The following is a 20,750-nucleotide window of genomic DNA, read 5'->3' on the forward strand; positions in this document are numbered from 1 at the left end:
AGATTAGGACAAAATTTCCCGTAGAAATTAGCCATGCCCAGAAAACTTTTTATTTCCTGAACGTTTTTCGGTGCTGGAACTTTCAGAATTGCTTCAGTTTTTTCATTTGTTTCACTTAGGCCATTTTCATAAATTTTGTGACCTAAGAAATTTATTTCTTTTTGAAAAAATGTGCTCTTTTTCAAATTTAACTTCAGCCCATGCTCCTGACATTTTTTGAAAAAATTTTCCAAAGCCCTGAGATGTGACTCGTCATTTGTTCCGGTCACTCTGGCGTCATCCATAAAAACTTTTACACCATCTGTTCCTTGGAATAACCCATCAATGTACCTCTGCCATATTGCTGGAGCTGCATTTAGGCCGTACATCAATCTTTTACAGGCGTATAACCCCTTATGAGTGTTTATGGTTAGGAGTCGTTGACTGTCAGGGTGCACTTTCATTTGCAAATATGCATGACTGAAATCCAATTTTGAAAATCGTTTACCCCCATTTAAAAAAATGTTTGATCACATCCTTATCAATATAATGGTTATTTTGATTTATTCTTACATTTTTTACTCATCTTTAAAAAGATCTTTCCAACATCATCTGAGATGTCCCTGTTCTCAGTGTTGGATCATCTATAAAAAAATAATGCTAAATTCAAGAAGGAACTCAACCTCCAAAAAATAGAATTTATGTCAGAAAATATTTTTAATCATGTCACTTATCCCAAGATTTATTACTTAGCTTAATTTATTAGCTTATTTTTATTAGCTTAAAATCATCCAGTCTAAACTTCCCGTTGATCACCATCTTGTGTTCCAGGTCAACAATTTAGAAGTGGTGGATCGTACGGATCAGTTGAACCTTCTCCAGTGGCTAGCAGTCAGAGTGGCGTGGTGGTAAGATGCTCATCTACCACAGTGAAGGTTGCTGTCATGGTCCTGGGTCATTCACGTGTTTTGTTTTCAAAATTTGATTTGTGCGTGCTTAGGATGGCTCACTTGTCTAAGTGCTACTGATAATGCTCCTAAAAGACAAAAAAAAAAAGTGAAAAGTTTACAAAAAAAATTGGATATATTGACTATGCTTGGCGAATGTAAGTCAATTGCTGCTGTGGCTCACCACCTGATTATTTTCATGATATAGATCCCTCTATGGTACGTTCTTCACATGTAGAAAAATTGATAGAGGAAGTCTTGTCAACATATTTCAACATACTTGATGATATTGTAACATAGCCTTGTTGACGCTCGCCTGACCTTTGCCTCTGATGTTATGGTAGTGCATGTGTTATGTTTTATTATTGCGTTTGTGTTATGTCTATTATATACTTTATGTTTATAATTATTTCCTGTCGACTAAACAAACTTGTTACTTACGGACGTTTTCGGTGCCGATGTGTCACGAACTGTTTTAGGAAGAAAAGAAACTAGTTTCCGAACTTGCCGCTTGAAACGCCGATGTCGATGGGGGCGCATGTGCGTTACTCCTCATTTGCATGCTTAGTGATTTGGGAGCTATATATAATCATGTCCGTGCTTCAAATCGGCCTTCAGTCTCATAGCGATAGAATCGCTAATCATCTGAACAACTCGGCTGGTCCGATGTTCCCGTCACGCAAGTTCCCGTCAGTTGCTCTCCAAGAACGCCGTTCAGGGATGTCTGCTGGTGTCCGTTCTCGATCTTAATGCCTTTGTAGATCTTGCCGACTGCGATCTGGTGTTGGCTGGCATGGTCAATAGCAGTGATCTGATAGTTTCCTCGTATGACGCTGCAATCTGATGCTACCCTTTCGTCACGACGTCCACCATCGGACTCCACCGCTTGAACGCCGAAATCCACGTGTAGCACGCCGTTGTCCGCGATCTAATGACGCCTCTTCGTCAACGCCCTGGGTTCGTCGAGATATCCGTTAACTGGACTCCATCACTTGATCGCTGAATACCTTGTGTGGTTCTACCGGTGTTCGTGATATAATATCGCCTCATCTACTACGCCCTGGGTTCGTCACGATATCCGTCATCTGACTTCTACTGCTTGATCGGTGAAGACAAAGTGTGGTTCTGTCGACGTCTGTGATCCGATTCCGCCGCCTCGTCGACGCCTTGGGTTCGTCGCCGAAGTGTGTGTGATTCTACTGACATCTGTGGTCGAGCATCGTTTCTTGAAGACCATAGCTGAGTGTCACTTCTGCCCTAGTCGTTTCACTATAAGTATACTTTGCGATTTTCCTACTAGTGAAGGGTTTGCACTTGAATTGATGTCTTAACTAATGTTTTAATTTGTAATAATAGAAATGAATAGTTGTTCGAAACTGTTTTGTTCATTGGCAGATAAAGACATACGTTGCAATATGAAGATAAAACGGCAAACAGAACTTTCAGGAAACATCAACAATCAATCGCTGCACCCTATTTTACATTCTCTTATACTTTTTTGTCACCCTGCTCTTCTCATGATGATAAATGAGATAAATAAAAAACCTATAGTTTCGGTTATTCACAGATTTCCTGTATTTTCCCCACTCCCACGAATACGGGGGTGGGGGGGGGGCGACTATAACTGGAAGTGATATTAGTTTAGAATAATATGTGCGCGTGACAGTGAACGCGCATTTGGTCAAGGAAATTTTTGAATTTAGTCAGGGAAATGATCAAGCAGATTTTGCTGGGAACCCTGTAGGTAATAAATCGCCCATAGATGGGGATAGAATTGAGTTGTGCTCGGTTAGAAAGAAAGATCGCTTAAGTTACTTGGGACATTGTTTTAGATCACTCAAGTGGCTCGCGGCACATTCTTACTTCAATTAAGTGGCCTGAGGCAAATTTCTAGATTATTTAAGTGGCCCGCGACGTATTTACAGATTACAGAAATAACCTGCGGCGCTGTTCTAGATCACTTAATTAAGTGGCCGCAACACGTTTTCAAATCACAGATGTGGCCCCACACTCTTGGTTAAGCACCCTAGTTTTAAGGCAAGGGTACTCAACCTTTAGGGAAGTGTGGGCCACTTCAATGTTTTAGAAACGTGTCACGGGCCACTCGAGTCAACTGGAAATGTGCCGCGAATCACTCAGGTTGTCTGGAAGGTGCCGCGGGCCGCTTGAGTAATTTGAAAATGTGTGCAGGCTACTTGAGCCAACTGGAAATGAGCTGCGAGTCACTTGGATGATCTGAAAGTGGGCGCGTTTACTTCAGCGGGCCGCTTAAGTAAACTGTAACTGTATCACAGATCATTTAGGTGATCTGTAAGTGTGTTGCGAGCTACTCAAGTGATCTGTAAGTGTGTTGCGAGCTACTCAAGTGATCTGTAAGTGTGTTGCGAGCCACCCAAGTGATCTCAAAGCGTGCCCCGGGCCACTTGAATTATGTGTAAATGTGCTGTGGGTCACTTGAATGATATGTAAATGTGCCATGGGTCATTTAAGTGACCAGGGACTGTGACGCGAGCCACATAAGTGATCAGAAACTGTGCCGCTGCTGTCTTTGAACGATCTGGAAATGTGTCGCTTCGTTCATTTTTATAAAATTAGGTTTGAAGTCGTGAGTCGCCACATCAGATGACTCCGGTGCCACATTTAGCCCTTAGGATATGGTTTTAGCATGCATGTGTTACATTTCTATGGTGCCTGGACAGGTTTTTTTCGAAAAGCACAGGGGAAAAAATGGATCATGATCATTAATTGGACTTATCAAGTAGCAATAAAAATTTGATTTTCTTTTTAGTTTTGCTATTAGGGGCCGTTCAAGTATAACGTCATCATCGATGGGAGGGAGGGATTTCCGATTTATTGACTTTTGATGGGGAGGGGGGGGGGGTTTGGATAATGCTTACGTCATCAACCTCCCTTTATGAAAATATGAAATTTTTTTAACTGCATCTTACTTGGTGCGCCAAAAACGAGAAAACTTTTTGATAGTTTGTGGGCACTTGAAGTAACATCCCCCCCATTGATAAGTGCCCTACAGAGCCACTTTAGTGATCTCTAAATGTTTCGCGGATCCAAGTGATCTGGAAATGTGTTCGGGCCACTTAAGTGCTCTGGGAATTTGCCACGCATCACTTAAATAATCTGAGAATGTGCCGCGAGTAACTTGAGTGATGTAGAACCGCACTGGGGGCCATTTAAGTGCTCTAAAACTATGTCACATGTCACTCAAGGGATCTCTAAATTTGTCACGGATCGCTTAAGTGTTCTAGAACTGTGTCCTGGGCCATTTAAGTAATCTGAAATTGTGTCACGGGCCGCTTAAATGTTCTGGAATTGTGCCACGGAACACTTAAACGATCTGTAAATGTGCCGCTTAGTTAATTTTTACAAAATTAGGTTTGAAGAGGGCAGTCACATCAGATAACCCCCAGGGCCATATTTGATCCGCGGGCCAAGGGCCTTTATGGGATTTATCATTATATGACTTAGTTCATAGTCTTCAAATAACATTGAAATTAACAGAAATTTATTATAATAACATATAAAGGTATTTTCTTCCAAAATTTCAATTTAAAAAATTATCTTTTTGCATTTAAAAAAATAAATTTTTGATTGTGGGGGGGGGGAGCCACGAGCCACCCTATGCCCCCCCCCCTTGTGTACGTCTCTGATATGCATTCACCAATATGTGTTAGGATTCAGAGAGGCAGAGCTGATGACGAAATTTTGCTGACAAGGGGGGGGGGTCAGCGTTTTGCTGACTTGCTGACAAGAGAGGGAGGGGTCAGAAATGGCTAAAAATTTGCTTACGTAATACTTGAACGGCCCCTTTTGGAAACTGTATTAGATCTGCGATTGAGAAATCTAGACTGTTAAATGGCCAGTGTTTGAAGTCTGGCGATGTGGCTGGTCACTTCTCTAGTGCTTCAGAAGTATTTCAAACATGTGGGTGCTTTCTGTTGAAATGAAAGATTTTTAAATTCGTTAGAGAACTTAAGTTTCATGAAATATTAATAGATAATACTGTAATTAAAATATTCAAGGTATGATTCTGAAGGACAGAAAATTTTTAAATACTATGATAATTTGGCAATTCCATTTTTTCTCCTATTTTTTTTCCTTTTTTTTGTCAATGGTGTTTCTATTTTTCCTACTTTTTTTTCTAAATTTTTGCTTCTAGGCCTGCAATTGTTTTATTCAACTTGGCACTCTGAAGATTTGAAATAAAGTTGTCCTAGAGCCCTCAGCAGACATAGAGGACATTAATCTGTATCTGTAAACATTCCGACAGTGATTGTTGAGGCCCAAAACCATTGTTGCCATCAAGTTTTTTCCCATTTCAGGGATTTGCCTACCTCTGACTAACTTTGAAAGTAGCCTGTCGTTGAAGTCGGACCCAATTTCATATACATGCAAAATTTGGTGACAATTGGTCTAAAATTGTAGATTTGTATAGAGACACACGAAAAAGCAATTTTATATATATAGATAAATTATATTATGGTAATAATAACTATAATCGTAATTATAGTCATATAAATATTTATCAAACTAAGTATTTTTTATCCATTGTGATAAGCAATAGTGCTTCATTTCCTGCTGTTTGGGATTTCTTTAAGTAGGATTTCAGTAAGTAGAGGCAACATTTGACAATGTTTCTGGTAATAATTGGTGGTGATCCATATTTTTCCTGTAAGGTATTCTGATATACTGTTATTCTTTTTCAAGGAAATATGGTCATTCTGAGTATATAGCTATTGTGTGTGTATTATACTTTTCTACCAAAATATCTTTTGCAGACTGGATGGAAGCCCTTCGCAAGCTGCATTTGGTCCTTGGACTAGAAGTTATACAAACATTAGCGTACGCAAGGGGTGGGGGTGTTGAGGTTCTAAACCCCCCAAGCCAAGATTATAGTGTTATTTTGCGGGAAAAAATGTAAACCCCCGTCAGAAGGAAAAAAAAATCTGAAACCCCCTTGAGAAAATTCTGCGTACGTCTATGCTAGTGTAGATGATTTTTAAATCAATTGTATAAGAATTCATATTGATAGAAGAGAGAAAACTAGTGTTCATATTTTCTGTTCATCTGATATAAATTTTTTTTGACAAAATATCACATCTTCGGCATTAGTCAGGTTTTAATAAAATTAGGCTGAAACTTATGTTAGTGAAGAATAGGAAGATGAAAATAAATCTTATCTATAAAAAGTATGTAAAGATTGAATATTCAGTGAGGAATGAGTTTTTCATATAGAATTCAGGTTTTATACAGGGCTGGAGAAATCCCAGGTTCCAGGTCACCATTGCCACTAGAAAATCAGTATTGGCACTTAAAATTATATATGCATTATTGCTAAACTGGAGTGTAAGTATGACACTTCAAGTATAAAATTTTTTTTTGTAATAATGTATCTTCCAACATGGGAAGTGGTCATTGTCTTAAAAAACAATTTAGGACTGTTTTTCTTGGAGAAAAACGTGCTTGGCTCCTAAGAAATTTGGCTGGCACCTAATTATTACTTTTTCTCAATTTGTCCATCATTGATTTTGAACTGTCTTCAGCCTTTACTATCAGGAAGCTATGCAACTTTTTTCTTTTAAACACGATCCTTATGTATTCCCAGGAGATCTGTATGATCTGTCTATAGAACTTGTTAATGTTAATAGAATATCCATGCACAAACCAGGATTGGAACCCAGACCTGCACAGTCAGAAGCTAGCTCCCCTAACCTGTCGACTTTCAGGTGGCAAACTTTGGAAACATCTTAATGAAGAAATGAGGAAGAAAATTAAAAGCAATGAACACAGTTCTCATTGAAAGAGGTTGCCATTTGGATTTTTATTTTCTTGCTTTAAGAGTTCAATTGTGTGAGTTACGAAATTAAATTTCCCAGTCCTTTCTATCGACAATCCATTTTGTTCTGCTCTGTATGTATGGTACTGAACCAAAGTTGGATATGTTTAAATATTTAGTTATGTTTGAGTTTCCTCTCACTAATAGGCAGTGATCTTGAAATTTCATGTACAACATGCAACATTTCTAGATCGCCTACACCCGTGTCTTTAATGTAAGCCCTTGACAATGCATCAGCAATATGCATTTGACAGCCTGGCAAGTATTCAACAGTGAAATCATACTTAAGTAATTTGAGAAGCATTCTTTGTAATTGAGTTGAGATCTTGCCGATGGGCTTATGAACTATTGAAATCAATGGTTTGTGGTCACTTTTGACAAGTACTTTGTGGCCATAAATCAAGTTGTGAAATTTTTCAAATGCAAAGACTATGGCAAGTAATTCTTTCTCAATCTGGGCATAGTTTTTTTCAGTTTCTGACAGGCTCCTAGATGCAAAAGAAACTGGATGATCTTCTTGCAATAAGCAAACACCGAGCCCATCTTTGGAACTGTCGCACTGAATAACAATAGGCAAGGAGTCGTTAAATACTTTCAACACAGGAGTTGAACTGATCAATCTTTTCAAATTCACGAAGCTTCGATCTTGCTCATGGTTCCACTGAAACTCAATGTCTTTCTTTAGCAGTTCCCTTAGAGGAGATGTCACAACAGACAGGTTTGGAATGAACTTTGCTAAAAAATTAACCATACCAAGCAATCTCTGTATGTCATTCTTGTTGGATGGTTTTTCAAACTCCATAATTGCCTTCACGTGGCTTGGATCAGCTTTTATTCCATCCTTAGAAATTAAGAGGCCCATATACTTGACTTCATTAACCCTAAATTCAAACTCATCAGGGTTGAATTTCACATTGCTTGTTTTTGCCCTTTCTAAGACTTTCAGCAAGATTTGATCATGTTCTTTCTTGTCATTGCCTGCTACTATCAAGTCATCGAAATAGATCTCAACCCCATTTATGTCACCAAACAGTTTTTGATTGGCTTTCTGAAAAACCTCTGGAGCAGAGCTAATTCCAAATGGCAACCTGTTAAATTTAAACCGCCCAAAAGGCAAATTGAAAGTGCATAGTTCTGAACTGGCCTCGTCTAAAGGTATCTGCCAAAATCCTTCTTTCAAGTCAAGCACAGAATAAAACTGTTTACCTTCTAACTTACTGATAATTTCATCAGCTGATGGGATAATGTGATGTTCCCGCTTTATGGCTTTGTTGAGATTTCTGGGGTCAAGACAAATTCGTAATTTCCCATTTGGTTTTTCTATTATTACTAGGCTATTGACCCAATCAGTTGGTTTGTGAACTGGCGATATAACACCTGATTGTACCAGCTCGTCTAATGTTTTGCCCAATTTTTTATATAGTGACTGGAGTACTCTTCTGGGGGCATTTATTACAGGCACTACTTCATTCTTTACAACTATGTTATGAGGCTCTCCCGGAAATTTTCCCGAACCAGTAAATACATCTTCATATGTTTCAATGGCCTTTACTTTAGAATCAATAGTTACAAGATCTATCAACTGTATAAGATTCAATTGTTTGCATGCTTCTAAACCTAGAATAGGTTTGGCCTGAACATCTACAATTACAAAAGGGAGTTTCAGCTTGGAACATTTTTCAGTATTACAAGATAATGAAATGACTCCTTCGGGAGTTAATTTGTGATTGCCATACGAAACTAGAACAACATCAGTTGGCGATAAGTTCTGTTTACATTCAACGTTTAGAGATTTGAATACTTTGAGTGGAATGATGTTGACTTGTGCTCCAGTATCAAGCTTGAATTCCACTACTTTTCCTTCAACTGATATAGCCTTGAGCCATTCATTTCTGGAACTGATCATATTAATTTCCAAGACACTGTCAATGTATAAACTTTCTATGTCGTTGTTGCTGTATGGAAGGTAGTTGTCTCTGTGGAAGACCTCATCAATCCGTCTATGATTACCAGCAGATTGTGGCTTAGGAAAACAATTTTCATTGCACATTACCGCAAAGTGATTTTTCTTTTTGCACAGATTGCACAACTTATTGAATGCAGGACAATGCCCTCTCTTGTGTTTTCGACCACAGGAATTACAGTTTTTCTCGGGCATGAATATACTTTTACCTCTGGACCTTATGGCATCAACTTCAGGACCCACATGAGGCTCATGGATTTTCCCCATCTGTCGTCGGCTAATCTCACAAGCGTGTATGCTATCAACTGCTTTGCTTACTGTAAGATCAGGTTCTCACGGAACCTGATTACATCAGATTAGAATCACGGATGCCCAAGACTATCCTATCCCGAATTAAGCTGTTTTCTTTCTCTCCAAAGTCGCATGAGGGTGCCAAAGTTTTCAGTTCGGTAAGGTATACATCTTGGTTCTCTTTCTGAGAACATGAAAAGAACTTAAAACGTTCGAACACAACGTTACGTCTAGGAAGACAATATCTATCAAACTTTGCTAAGACATCATATATTTTGTAGCACTTTCAGCAGCTGCATACTGGAATGTATTAAATACACTCACACCTTCATCACCAATGACGTTCAACAAAATTGTGATTTTAACCTCATCAGGCTTCTCAATCTTCTCCGAAGCAAGCATGAAATTCGCGAACTTTTGTTTCCGTTTCACCCATTGATCAGACAGGTTTATGGAGCTGAATATCAACTCTCCAGGTGGCTTAAATGTCTCCATTGATTCAACTTTTAACTTCTAGAACACAACAGTTCCCAGCAGCACCACACATCTAAGAAGCAATAAGAGTGGGACTTATCTCAAATAATCTTAGAAAGCTCTTCTTTCCTGACACCATGTTATGTACCTATGTTGTTGTTGTCCATCATCTGACCCCTGACCTCTTTAGCCTTTATAATGGCTATATCCATACATGACAGTTCCTATGTAAACTTATTTAAGGGATTAGAAAAGTATTCATTAAAATGAGATTTTTGCTATAACTATATTCATTAATATGGGATTCGACTGTATTGGGTGAGTACTTTTTTGTTCTTGCATTCCTAGAAATGAATGTTTTTGCAAACTGTAGACTAATCCAACTGAGTTTGACAATCGTAGATAGTCTTGTTATGTTCAGCTGTGTGTAATTATATCAAAAAGATATCTCACATTAGAAGAAGCTGTAGAATATTTATACAATCTTTCAGATTCTGAATTAGAGAATGTATATATATGCCAGTTACTTGCTAATGAAAATCTGAACATCATGGATGAAGCTGATATTGTTGAAAATGATCTAGTAACAACAGTTACAACTGATGTTTGTGAAATGCTAGATAATTTTGCAACAACGAGGATGAGGTGTCAGAAAACTCCTGAAATGTGTTCTTCAAAAGATTTAGGGCAGAAAAAAGGAACAAAATGTAAGTACAACACCCGTGAAAGTTTCAAGAAAAAGGCAAGACAGTTTTGAACAATATGAGAAAATATATATATTGTGTGGGATAAAAAAAATTGTTTCTAGAATCCAATCAAAACTTCAGCTCTGGATTCCATTGGAGAAGATTTGCTATATAACCATTATAGAATGTGGATAATTCATTCAGAGTTGTGAGAAGTGAATCATATTTCGTATGTGGAATTCTGAAGAGAAGTGATAATGAACCTTCTATGAACAGAGGAGGGGGTTAATTATTCATCCAGGTCCATGTTTTCAACTGAAAAAAGATGTCAGGTCATCTGATGGCCATTATATTGTGTCTGCGACGCAAGGACAAAGTGTTTTTTTAACAAACCGCACAATGTATAAGTGCTACCAATGTGACAAACAAGCTCATAAAATATGAATTTTCTGCACACATTTTTATGTTAATAAAACCGGTTTATGTTGCAAATTTGAGAATTTGTAGTAAAAAATAGAAATGTGATAACTGTATTCCAGAAATAAATAATCGTGAGAATATAGGGGATACACCAGTTTCCGTTTTCACTTCTCCTTAAGTGCCAATGTTCCATAGTGAAATGTTTGATGATTGATACTGTGTATTTCGTTGTGACCGATCGTATAGTAATCTACATGCTTGAGAGGTGGCGGTGCTCTTATTGCAGCGAAAAGTAAATTTGAAGTTAGTTCTATTGCTCTTGATTGCAACTTGGAGATAACTTGTGTTAAGCTTTTTTGCAATGGTGGCAGAGTTGTGTTGAGTTCATTGTTCACCAACTTGTCGCTTTCAGTAATATTGTGAATTGTATAATATCTTCAATAAATTTTCAAATAATAAGCACAATTTAATTATAATTGAGGGTTTAATATTCCTGGAATTAAGTTGCGACGATTTGCATGATGCTTGTTCGAGATATGCTTCTGGTCTTTTCAACTTCATGCAACAATATTCATTAACTCAATACAATTTTATCACAAACTCATTTGACAAAATATTGAATCTGGTCTTAATGTCTATTCCCTATCTTTCTGTGTTGGTCAACAGGGAGGAACCTCCACTTATAAAAGAAGACACCTCACCATCCAGCATTATTGATATCTTTAGAAAAACTTTCTGTTCAGTGTCATCCTACCACAAGAGTTAAGGATTTAATTATGATTTTAAAAAAGCTGACTTTCATTCCTTGTATGATATTTTCTTCCACTTTGATTAGAATTTTTTTACATTTGTGTACTAATGTCAATGAAGCTGTTCAAATGTTTTACTTCTACTTCAATGCAATTTTTGATGTGTGCACCATGAAAGGATTTGGCCACTCTCCATATGAAGATTGTTGCGCTGGAAATTAATTGGCAGAAGCCTGTGACTGACTCATCGAAAGCGAGCTTTTACTTGTAATAATTTCTATTAAAGTTTAAGTAAATTCAGTAGACATGCATAGCACGTCATTGCCGCTTTAGAAGCAGATAACAAGCAACATGCATAGCACATCTTTCCAGCGCAAGAGGTTTACAACTGGCTGTTGCGTGTTGGAGGCAGAGCATGTCGACTGTGCTGAAGAAAGAAAAACAAAAGTTGCAAAAGAAAGATCATTTACGTTCATCAGAAAATACGGCCGGCAATCAAAAGGGAGAGACAAATCGAATCCTGACATACATACATGAAAAAAACAGACATCGCACATATAGAGAAAAAACCAGTCTATATATCTGTGCTCCCGAGGGTGAGAACACGCCGCTGCCGCCGATTTGCATATAGTGTCGGAACAACCAGTTAACGCACGTGCATGGAGGGGGGGGGGGAAGGAAACAATCCAACAAAACACTCCTTTTACATTGAAAATAAATATTTGCAATAAAAACGTAATTTTTCATTACCCATAGGTTTCGTTAACATATTGGCGACATTTTTCTTTCCACATACATGTGATAATACAAATTCATTTTTCTCTAACAAATCTTTTACAAAGAAAAATCTAATATCAATGTGTTTACTTTGCCGATTTTCAACACAGTTCTTTGAAAAATGTATCGCACTCTGATTGTCACAATAAATAGTAGGAATATGCAATGGTAAATTCAATTTTTCACAATTTTTCAAAATTAGGTACAACCAAATAACTTCTTTGGTTGTCTCCGATAATGCTACAAGCTCCGCTTCCATAGTTGAAATCGCTACAGATTTTTGTTTCGACGATTTCCACGAAATCGGAACACCCCCCTATTAAAATAACATATCCGTTCATGGAACAACGATCATCTCTATCAGACGCCCAACTTGCATCTGAATATGCAATCAAGTCCATATTCTTACTGTGATCTTAATTGATACAATAATGAGCTGTATTAACAACATAATTAAATACTTGACATAATAATTTCCAATGAATAACAGATGGTTTTTCACAATATTGTGATAATAGAGTAACTGGATACATTATATTGGGTCTCGTCCTGTTTGCTAAAAAAAATAAGCTCCCTATTAAATTCCGATATGGAACATCAGTGATTACGGAATCACTTTCTTGACACCCCTGAATTGTAATACCTGTACTTAATGGAATATTAGATTTACATTTGGGAATATTTTTGTAAATTTGTTGCATTCTCTCAATAAAACCTTTTTGATGCATAATTAACTTATTTCCCATATTTTCTAATTGTACTCATAAAAAACATGAAATTGAACCCAAATTTTTCATTTCAAACTTTGATTCTAACAAACTTATTACAATATTCATATTTTCCTCATTTTTGACAAATACCGCCATGTCATCAACATATACTAATATAATTCCAATTATATACATATATACAATTTCCATTTAACAATTTCTCAAAACCTAGTTCTAAAAATGTTTTGTCCAACTCAAAAAACCATGGTCTTCCGACCTGATGTAGACTATATAATGCCCTTTTCAGTCTCAAAACATGATCTTCAAAACCTGGAATTTCAAAACCCTGTGGTTGATTCATATACACAACATTGTCGAGTTTACCGTACAAATATGCATTTTTTATGTCTAAATGTCGATGAATCCAACCCTTCAAAATAATTGAAATGATCATGAATAATCAAACTAATGTGAAATTCACTACTGGTGAATAAACATCGAAATAATCGACGCCTTCGACTTGCCAAAAACCGTGTGTCACTAGTCGTGCTTTATAATGTTTCAGAATTCGTCCTTTTTGATTGTGTACACCCATTTATTTCCCAAAATTTTTTCGATCGTCAGGTTTTGGGATGGGACTAGATCGTACACATCCCACGATTTTAGTGCTTCGATCTCATCTTTCATTGCGTTTTGGCACTCGTCCTTCTGTGATGAATTTCTTGCTTCAAAGTAGGAATTAGGGATTTTTATGTTGACACAGTGAGCTTCGATGTTCGTATCCGATTCATTCGATGCGTCATGATAAATGTCATTTTCTCGCTTTGTATCCCCTTTGAAATCAAAATCGTCTAAGTTTATGCTGATCCCTTTTCGTTCACAATATTTTTGTACATCGTTTTTACTTCTGAGTCGGATATTTTCTTCAGGATAGTAATAGACATCTTTTCTGCCCGCTGTACCGCCCTTTTTTCTTGTTTTTACAACCCTTTTCTATTTCACGTTTTCGTCATATTGCATTTTCTGATTTTCTATGTCCTCTTCAGAATCTCCCATTTCTACATCTGAATTATTATAAAAGTTAATCAAAGGATTTTCACGACATTTTTGAGACTCTCTTTGAATTTCTGTACCCATAGCAAATTCATTGAATTTTACATGCTTCGTCTCAATAACGTTGTCGGTTTTCAAAATCCAAACTCTATATCCTTTTGTTTTTATTGATAGCCAACTAACACTCCCTTTTCCGCTTTGCTATCTAGTTTGTCTCGATATCTTTTAGGAATGAAAACGTAAGCCAAACTCCCTATGACTTTCAAATGTCTGACAGAAAATTTTCTGCAAAACTGAAAACGTTCAAGGGTGCTTTCCCTTTCAAAGTTCTATGCGGGAATCTATTTCGTAAATAATTCTGTGTATTTACTAGTTCAGCCCACAAGTCTTTCGGTAATTTTCCTTGAAGCAACAAGGACCTGACTCCTTCCATGAGGGTTCGATTATATCATTCCGCGATACCGTTAATTTCTGGAGAGTAGGTATTCGTTCTTTCGCTTTTTATTCCATTCTCTCTCAAATATGTCTCGAAATATTTAGCACAAAACTCTAACCCATTATCGGATTTAATCCGTTTGATTTTTTTTCCCGTTTGCCCTTTGATTTTAGCTCGATAGGATTTGAAACAGTTAAGAACTTCATTTTTGTGTTTCAATACATATACAACTGCATACCGGGAAAAATCATCAATTATAGTATAGAAATACGTGGCTCCTCCTTTTGATGATACGGGCGCCGGTCCCCATAAGTCCATGTGACATAATTCTAATATATCGGTAGTTTGCACTTCATCGACTCCTTCAAATGATGCGCATTTTGCTTTAGACATCATACATGTATCACAATTTTCAATTCTCCCGCGTTGTTTATCAAGCCCATATAGTAAGCCACTTTTTGAAAATTGACTTAATGCTTTAGCATTTAAATGTCCGACTCTGGTGTGCCATAACATCATGTCGTTTCTATCAAGCAAATGAGCTTCATGTTTAATATTCGTGTTAATTACCTCTGTATTAACAACATGAAGTTTTCCAGATAAAGGGGCACTGAAAAATAATTTTTCATTTGCTTTGATTTTTCGATCACCTAGGCGAGCTCTGTAACCCTCAATATCTATTAGTCTCCCGCTAATTAAATTTCGGCACATACCTGGAGCATACAAAACATTTTGCAACAAAAGTTCTACATTACCTTTCCACGTATCTTAATTTTAACATCACCGGATCCAAAAACCTTTGTCGTTCCTTCTGCAATGATGGCTTCGCCATCCGGGATTTCTTGAAAAGTTGAGAATAAGGTTCTGTCGTTGCAAAAATGTTCAGTCATGGCTGTATCAATTAGCCACTGCACACCCTTTAATGTTGATATCATCGCGGACGCGTATAATGCACCACTTTCACTATTGTCTACACACTGAAGATTGTTTTTCTTCATTTTGCTGCTAATCACAGTTTTCCGTTCTTTACAGTTTCTCGCGATATGTCCGATGACTCCACATTTGTAGCACATTATCGAGTCCTTGAATCTTGATTTCACCTTCTTGGATGATTTCCAACATTCCGTCGAACCAAACGCTGTATCTTCAGAGGTCATCTCATCTTCACAATGTTGAACTCTATCGTACTAAGACAAAAGCACTTCGCGTACTTTCGCTGATGTAAACTCTCCATCTGGAAGTTGATACAACTGCATCACCACTTTGTCATACGCCTGCGGTAAATGGGCTAGAAGTTGAAACGCCACTTCATCATCGGGCACCTTTCGTCCAGCTAGTTCCAAATTGTTGACAGCTCTGAAAATTCTGCCGACGTACATAGACATCATTTCAGACGGCATGAATTTTATTCCCATGAATTCGCTTCAAAGTGCTGCCACTCTTGCTCGTGTTTTCGGTTCATAGGCTTGCTCTATATCTTTCCAAACCTTTCTCAGATCTGTGGTTTCTAATAAGAGGTTTTTCAATTCATCCTCTATGCTCAGGCATATGACTGAGAGCGCTTTATCCCTCTTTGCGTTGAATTGCGATATTTCTTTCCGTGTAGCTTCCGATGAAGGCTCGGGTTCAGAACCATCAACAAAACCAAACAGTCCTTGGTTCATCAGCAACATCTTTGTGTTGAATTTCCAATGACGATAATTGTCCTTATTCAACTTCGAATAAGCAAAGATGCTACAATCTGACGTCATTTTCAAAATTTTTCAAGTCCCTAATTTCAACAACTAAGTCAAAAACGGGCTCTGGGCCCATAACCCTTGTTGGAGGCAGAGCGTGTCAACTGAGCTGAAGAAAGAAAAACAACGATCGGAAGTTCATTTTGAACTCTAACTTTTATTCTATAAAAGTTGCGAAAAAAAGATCATTTACGTTCATCAGAAAATACGGCCGGCAATCAAAAGGGGGAGACAAATCGAATCCCGACATACATACATGAAAAAACAGACATCGCACATATAGAGAAAAAACCAGTCTATATATCTGTGCTCCTGAGGGTGAGAACACGCCGCTGCCGATTTGCATATAGCGTCGGAACAACCGGTTAACGCACGTGCATGGAGGGGGGGGGGAAGGAAAACAATCCAACATTGCGAAGATCAATTTTTGGAAAGAGAGAAAATTCAACTGCTTTTGCAGGAAATCGAACCCACATCCTTTCATTAGACTACAAAGACAATAAGTATCTCAATCTTTCCTTGGAGCTTGTGTGCACTGAAAGGGACTGTACATGGATGGTCGGATTTGACTCGGGTCAAGCTCACAACTGCTGGCGCTGCCTCCAGACAGTGCCATCTTAACACATGGGTCCACTTGGGCACAACCTGAGGGCCTCATGAGTGGAGGGGATTCATAAAAATGTGATTTAATTAAAATTTTATTAGAATTTACCAGGTAGGGCCTCAGAAAAACCATTTGGTTCGGGGTCCATGATGCTCTTAAGAAGGCCCTGCGACCAGATGGTGACTTGTGAAAGGATGATGTCACTCTTCGCTATCCATACAAAGGTTTTTAACAACTGGCTGGTGTGAAGATGAGTTTTTGGAAAGAGAAAATTCAACTGACTTTGTGGGGAATCAAATCCACATCCTCCCATTTTCCGGGTGAACCCCCTAGACCACTAGACTCCAAAAATTTATCTTCGCAAAAGCCAGTTGTTAAAAACCTTTGTATGGATAGCGGAGAGTGACCCTTTCATAAGTTGCCATTTGGTGGTAGCGTCATCAGTTGTGAGCTTGGCCACAGTCAGGTCCGGCCATCCATGTACAGTCCCTTTCAGTGCACATGAGCTCCAAGGAAAAATTGAGATATTTGTTGCCTTTCTAGTCTAGTGGTCTAGGGCATTTACCCGGAAAACTAAAGGATGTGGGTTTGATTCCCCGCAAAGGCAGTTGAATTTTCTCTTTCAAAATATATCTTCGCATCAGCCAGCTGTTAAAGACCCTAGAATGGATAGCGGAGAGTGACACCATCCTTGGATAAGTCGTCATCTGATAGTATTGTCAGCAATTATGGGCTTTGGCCTGAGTTATGTCCGGCAGTCCATGTACGGTCCCTTTCAGTGCACACAAGCTCCAAGGAAAGATGAGAGATTCGTTGCCTTTATAATCTAGTAGTCTAGGGCAGTGTTTCTCAACCACTGGGCCCTGACATCAGTCATACTGGACCGTGAGTGGCTCACCGTTTCACTTTCACCCATTTATTTCCCATTAGTCGTGTGTATGACTGAGCCTTCCTCTAGCAAAAAAGAAATCAACCGGGCCATGGGCATCGAAAGGTTGAGAGCCACTGGCTTCAGGGCGTTCACCCGGGATTCAAAGAGCTTCTACTCTCCTGTTGATGAGAGATTTTTTTTTTCTTTAAATGGTTTGTTGTATGTGATCATTAAAATATTTCGGTTTTTGTTTATGTTTCATTTTATTTTTTATCGGGGTTTGTTTTTATTTATTCATTTTTAAATTGATCCGGTGATTTTTATAGACCTTCATTTCACTTATTTTGTATTGACTTGTGCTTGTTTTTATTTTATGTCTGTGTAATGCATTTTATCCAATTTGATTTTATTGTATCTACATTTCTATGCCTTACCTTGCTGTGATTGGATTATTTTCTGCAACTTGGTATAAATTTAAATAAATAAATATTTTAGATTGGAAGAATTATGTATTTACCGTAAATACTCATGTATAAGCCAAGTTTTTTGTGGAAAAATTCGTTCCTTAAGTGGGGGGGGAGGGGTCAGCTTATACTCAGGTCAGTTTTTGATGAGAAAATATCGACCCCCACAATCAGTAGTCATTTTTGTAGCAGTGTTCGAGAAACTGGCATTATTGGTATGGGATATGTTCAAACCCCACAGAACTGATAATTTCAAAGCAGAGGCAAAGAAATCGAAAGCATCATTGGCTCTGATACCAGGTGGGCTAACGTCGATTGTAAAGTCTTATGTGAGCATCAACAAGTCTTCCAAAGACTATTTGAGGGATTTTTGGATCGAATGGATGAGTTCTGATGATAAAGAAACTACAAAAAGTGGTGCCTTGACAAAACCTGAAATTGGCCTTGTGTACCAATGGGTACATGAGGCGTGGAATTCTTTTTCCACTGAAATTATCATGCAATCCTTCAAAAAGTGTTGCATCAACAATGCAATTGACGGAACTGAAGATGATATCCTCTTTGAAAGTGACAATGGCAATGACAGCCCAGATGAAGATAAAAACAACGATGCAGCACCCTATGATAATCTGATGGATTATGATGAGTTTGGAGACTCAGAAGAAACAGATTGAAAAGTTTGAATCGTTTTCTATTGTAAATCCTGTAAGCTATTAATTTTGCATGAAAATATAAGAATTTATTTTCTCTGAAATGCAGATTTTTTGGGGTCGGCTTATACACGGGTTTTCTATTTATTGAGGTTTTGGTGGTTCTGTAGTGGGGGGTCGGCTTATATACGAGTCTGCGTATACATGAGTATATACGGTATGTATTTTTGCTCAAATGTGAAGTATATATTATATTTTTGTTTATAATTTTTTGTTGTTGTAATTATCAAGTTAGAGATAATATTTGTTTAATTTGAGTTTGAAGAGATAATTGGTACGCATACACTTTTAGAAAGTGTCATCAGTATATGTAAATTATCAGTTATGTGACATCACTCATTATCCTCCAATAAGAGTAAGCCCTGGGGATTCTGGGAAAATTTCCCTTTTTATATAGTAGATCCATAGATCAGTAGTTGATTGTGTATTGGAGAGGTAGGAGGTAGAATAAATAGTCTGGCTATTTTTATTAGCATTTATTATCTTAATCCACTGATATAGCAGAGTAATAAGTTATTGGACTGGAAATGAACTCAAGAAAATAGATAAAAGGACCAAGGTTTGATTTCTGGCCGAAAAAACAAACTTTTCTTTCTGAAGTTCATCCCAGCAGTTAATGTCCAGTAAATCTTTCTTTTATGCTGCTAATTAAATGTATAATACTCAAGTTAGTTTTTCCTAATGAAAATGGAGTGTGGCTAATGTATGAATGTTTTACATAATATGTATTTGCATGTGAGAACAAGAGTTTCAACCATTTTTGCAGATATTATAGCAGTGCAGTTCACTAAAGATGATAATTTTATTCATAATTTCTGACAATATTAAGTCAAGACTGCTTGTTGTTTCATAACTTTTTACAATCCTTAAGTTGATTATAATTTTTTTTCTTGAATTTAGATGTTCATTACTACCTTCCATTTCATCATTTGTATATGATGTGAGTAATCATAGCGCTACTGCTCAGTTCATATCTGATTTCAAGTTCCCAAATAGCAATCAAATAAATATACAGTGTGAAATAATGTTTTGCCATGAGCAATGTGAACAAGTAAGTCTATTTTTGACATGTTTTGAAAAATATTTTCAACTAGCTATAAAATATGAAATGTTTTATGTTTTTAGTTTAAAGAATATCAATCAAGTTTGCACTTCATATTTCCTCTTGTTATCACTAAATTTTTCTTCCTATATGGTAAAAAACTAATTTTTTTTTTTTTTGTATTCTCTGTCGATAAATTTGATTTCACAAACATAAATTAGCCAGGTAACCTGTTCGTCATTTTTACAAATTCTTTTCACAGTTGTAGCCCTTTTAGTTGGCTAGCTTAACTTGACTACTGTTTTCTGTCCTTTATAATCTAAGCCTAGGGACTACAGACCTTTTTTAAAGTTGTGCCACTGTTAACACCATAAACAATGTGTATTTTTCAGTCTATGCATTCATGATCAACATGATTTATCCTAACATGTTTATCATATTTCTTTTTAAATGTGTCACTTGTATTACAATTTACTACCTCCGAGGGTAAGCTATTCCATTTATTAACAACCCTGTTTGAGAAAAATTCCCTGCAACACCATAACCTCGCATTGACCCTTACCAATCGATACTGGTGTTCCCTTGTAAAAGCAGTCGATTGACGGTGTACTTAACAATTCATGGTCCATCCTATCCATACCATTGAAAATTTTTAACACTTCGATCATATCTCCCGACACCTACGTTCATCCAATCTAAACATATTCAAAGCATGAAATCTCTCTTCATAACTCAAACCCATAATTCAAGCTTATCAGTCGTGTAGTCTGTTGGCTCCCATCACAGAGAACGGTTATTGTTGTGTGCCCATCTGCGTGTGTTTTGTGAAGAGGAAGGGCACCGTGGATAGCCCTGACTCATGTTTGTTTCATAATAATTTTCCTAATGAAATATAGTGATTGTTGTGATTTTTGACTTTATGATCAGGTTAACACGGGCGCCGGAGTACTTGAAAATCCGTCAACTATTTCCAAAGTTATTAATCTT

At 37.3% G+C, this 20,750-nt stretch overlaps 1 protein-coding gene across 1 annotated transcript in view; it reads left to right on the plus strand.

Moving 5' to 3' along the window:
* The window catches only part of LOC149078243 (uncharacterized), a 299,838-nt gene that overhangs the window by 218,157 nt on the left and 60,931 nt on the right, over positions 1–20,750 (plus strand). The window contains exon 8 of the mRNA XM_089241856.1: positions 19,622–19,772. Coding sequence (XP_089097982.1) covers positions 19,622–19,772 — 151 coding nt within the window. The remainder of the gene's footprint in view (positions 1–19,621; positions 19,773–20,750) is intronic.

Source organism: Pholcus phalangioides, unplaced genomic scaffold (genome assembly GCF_987345545.1).
Source record: "Pholcus phalangioides strain wild (caught in Gottingen) unplaced genomic scaffold, Ppha-v1.0 ptg000014l_1, whole genome shotgun sequence".
NCBI lineage: Eukaryota > Metazoa > Arthropoda > Arachnida > Araneae > Pholcidae > Pholcus > Pholcus phalangioides.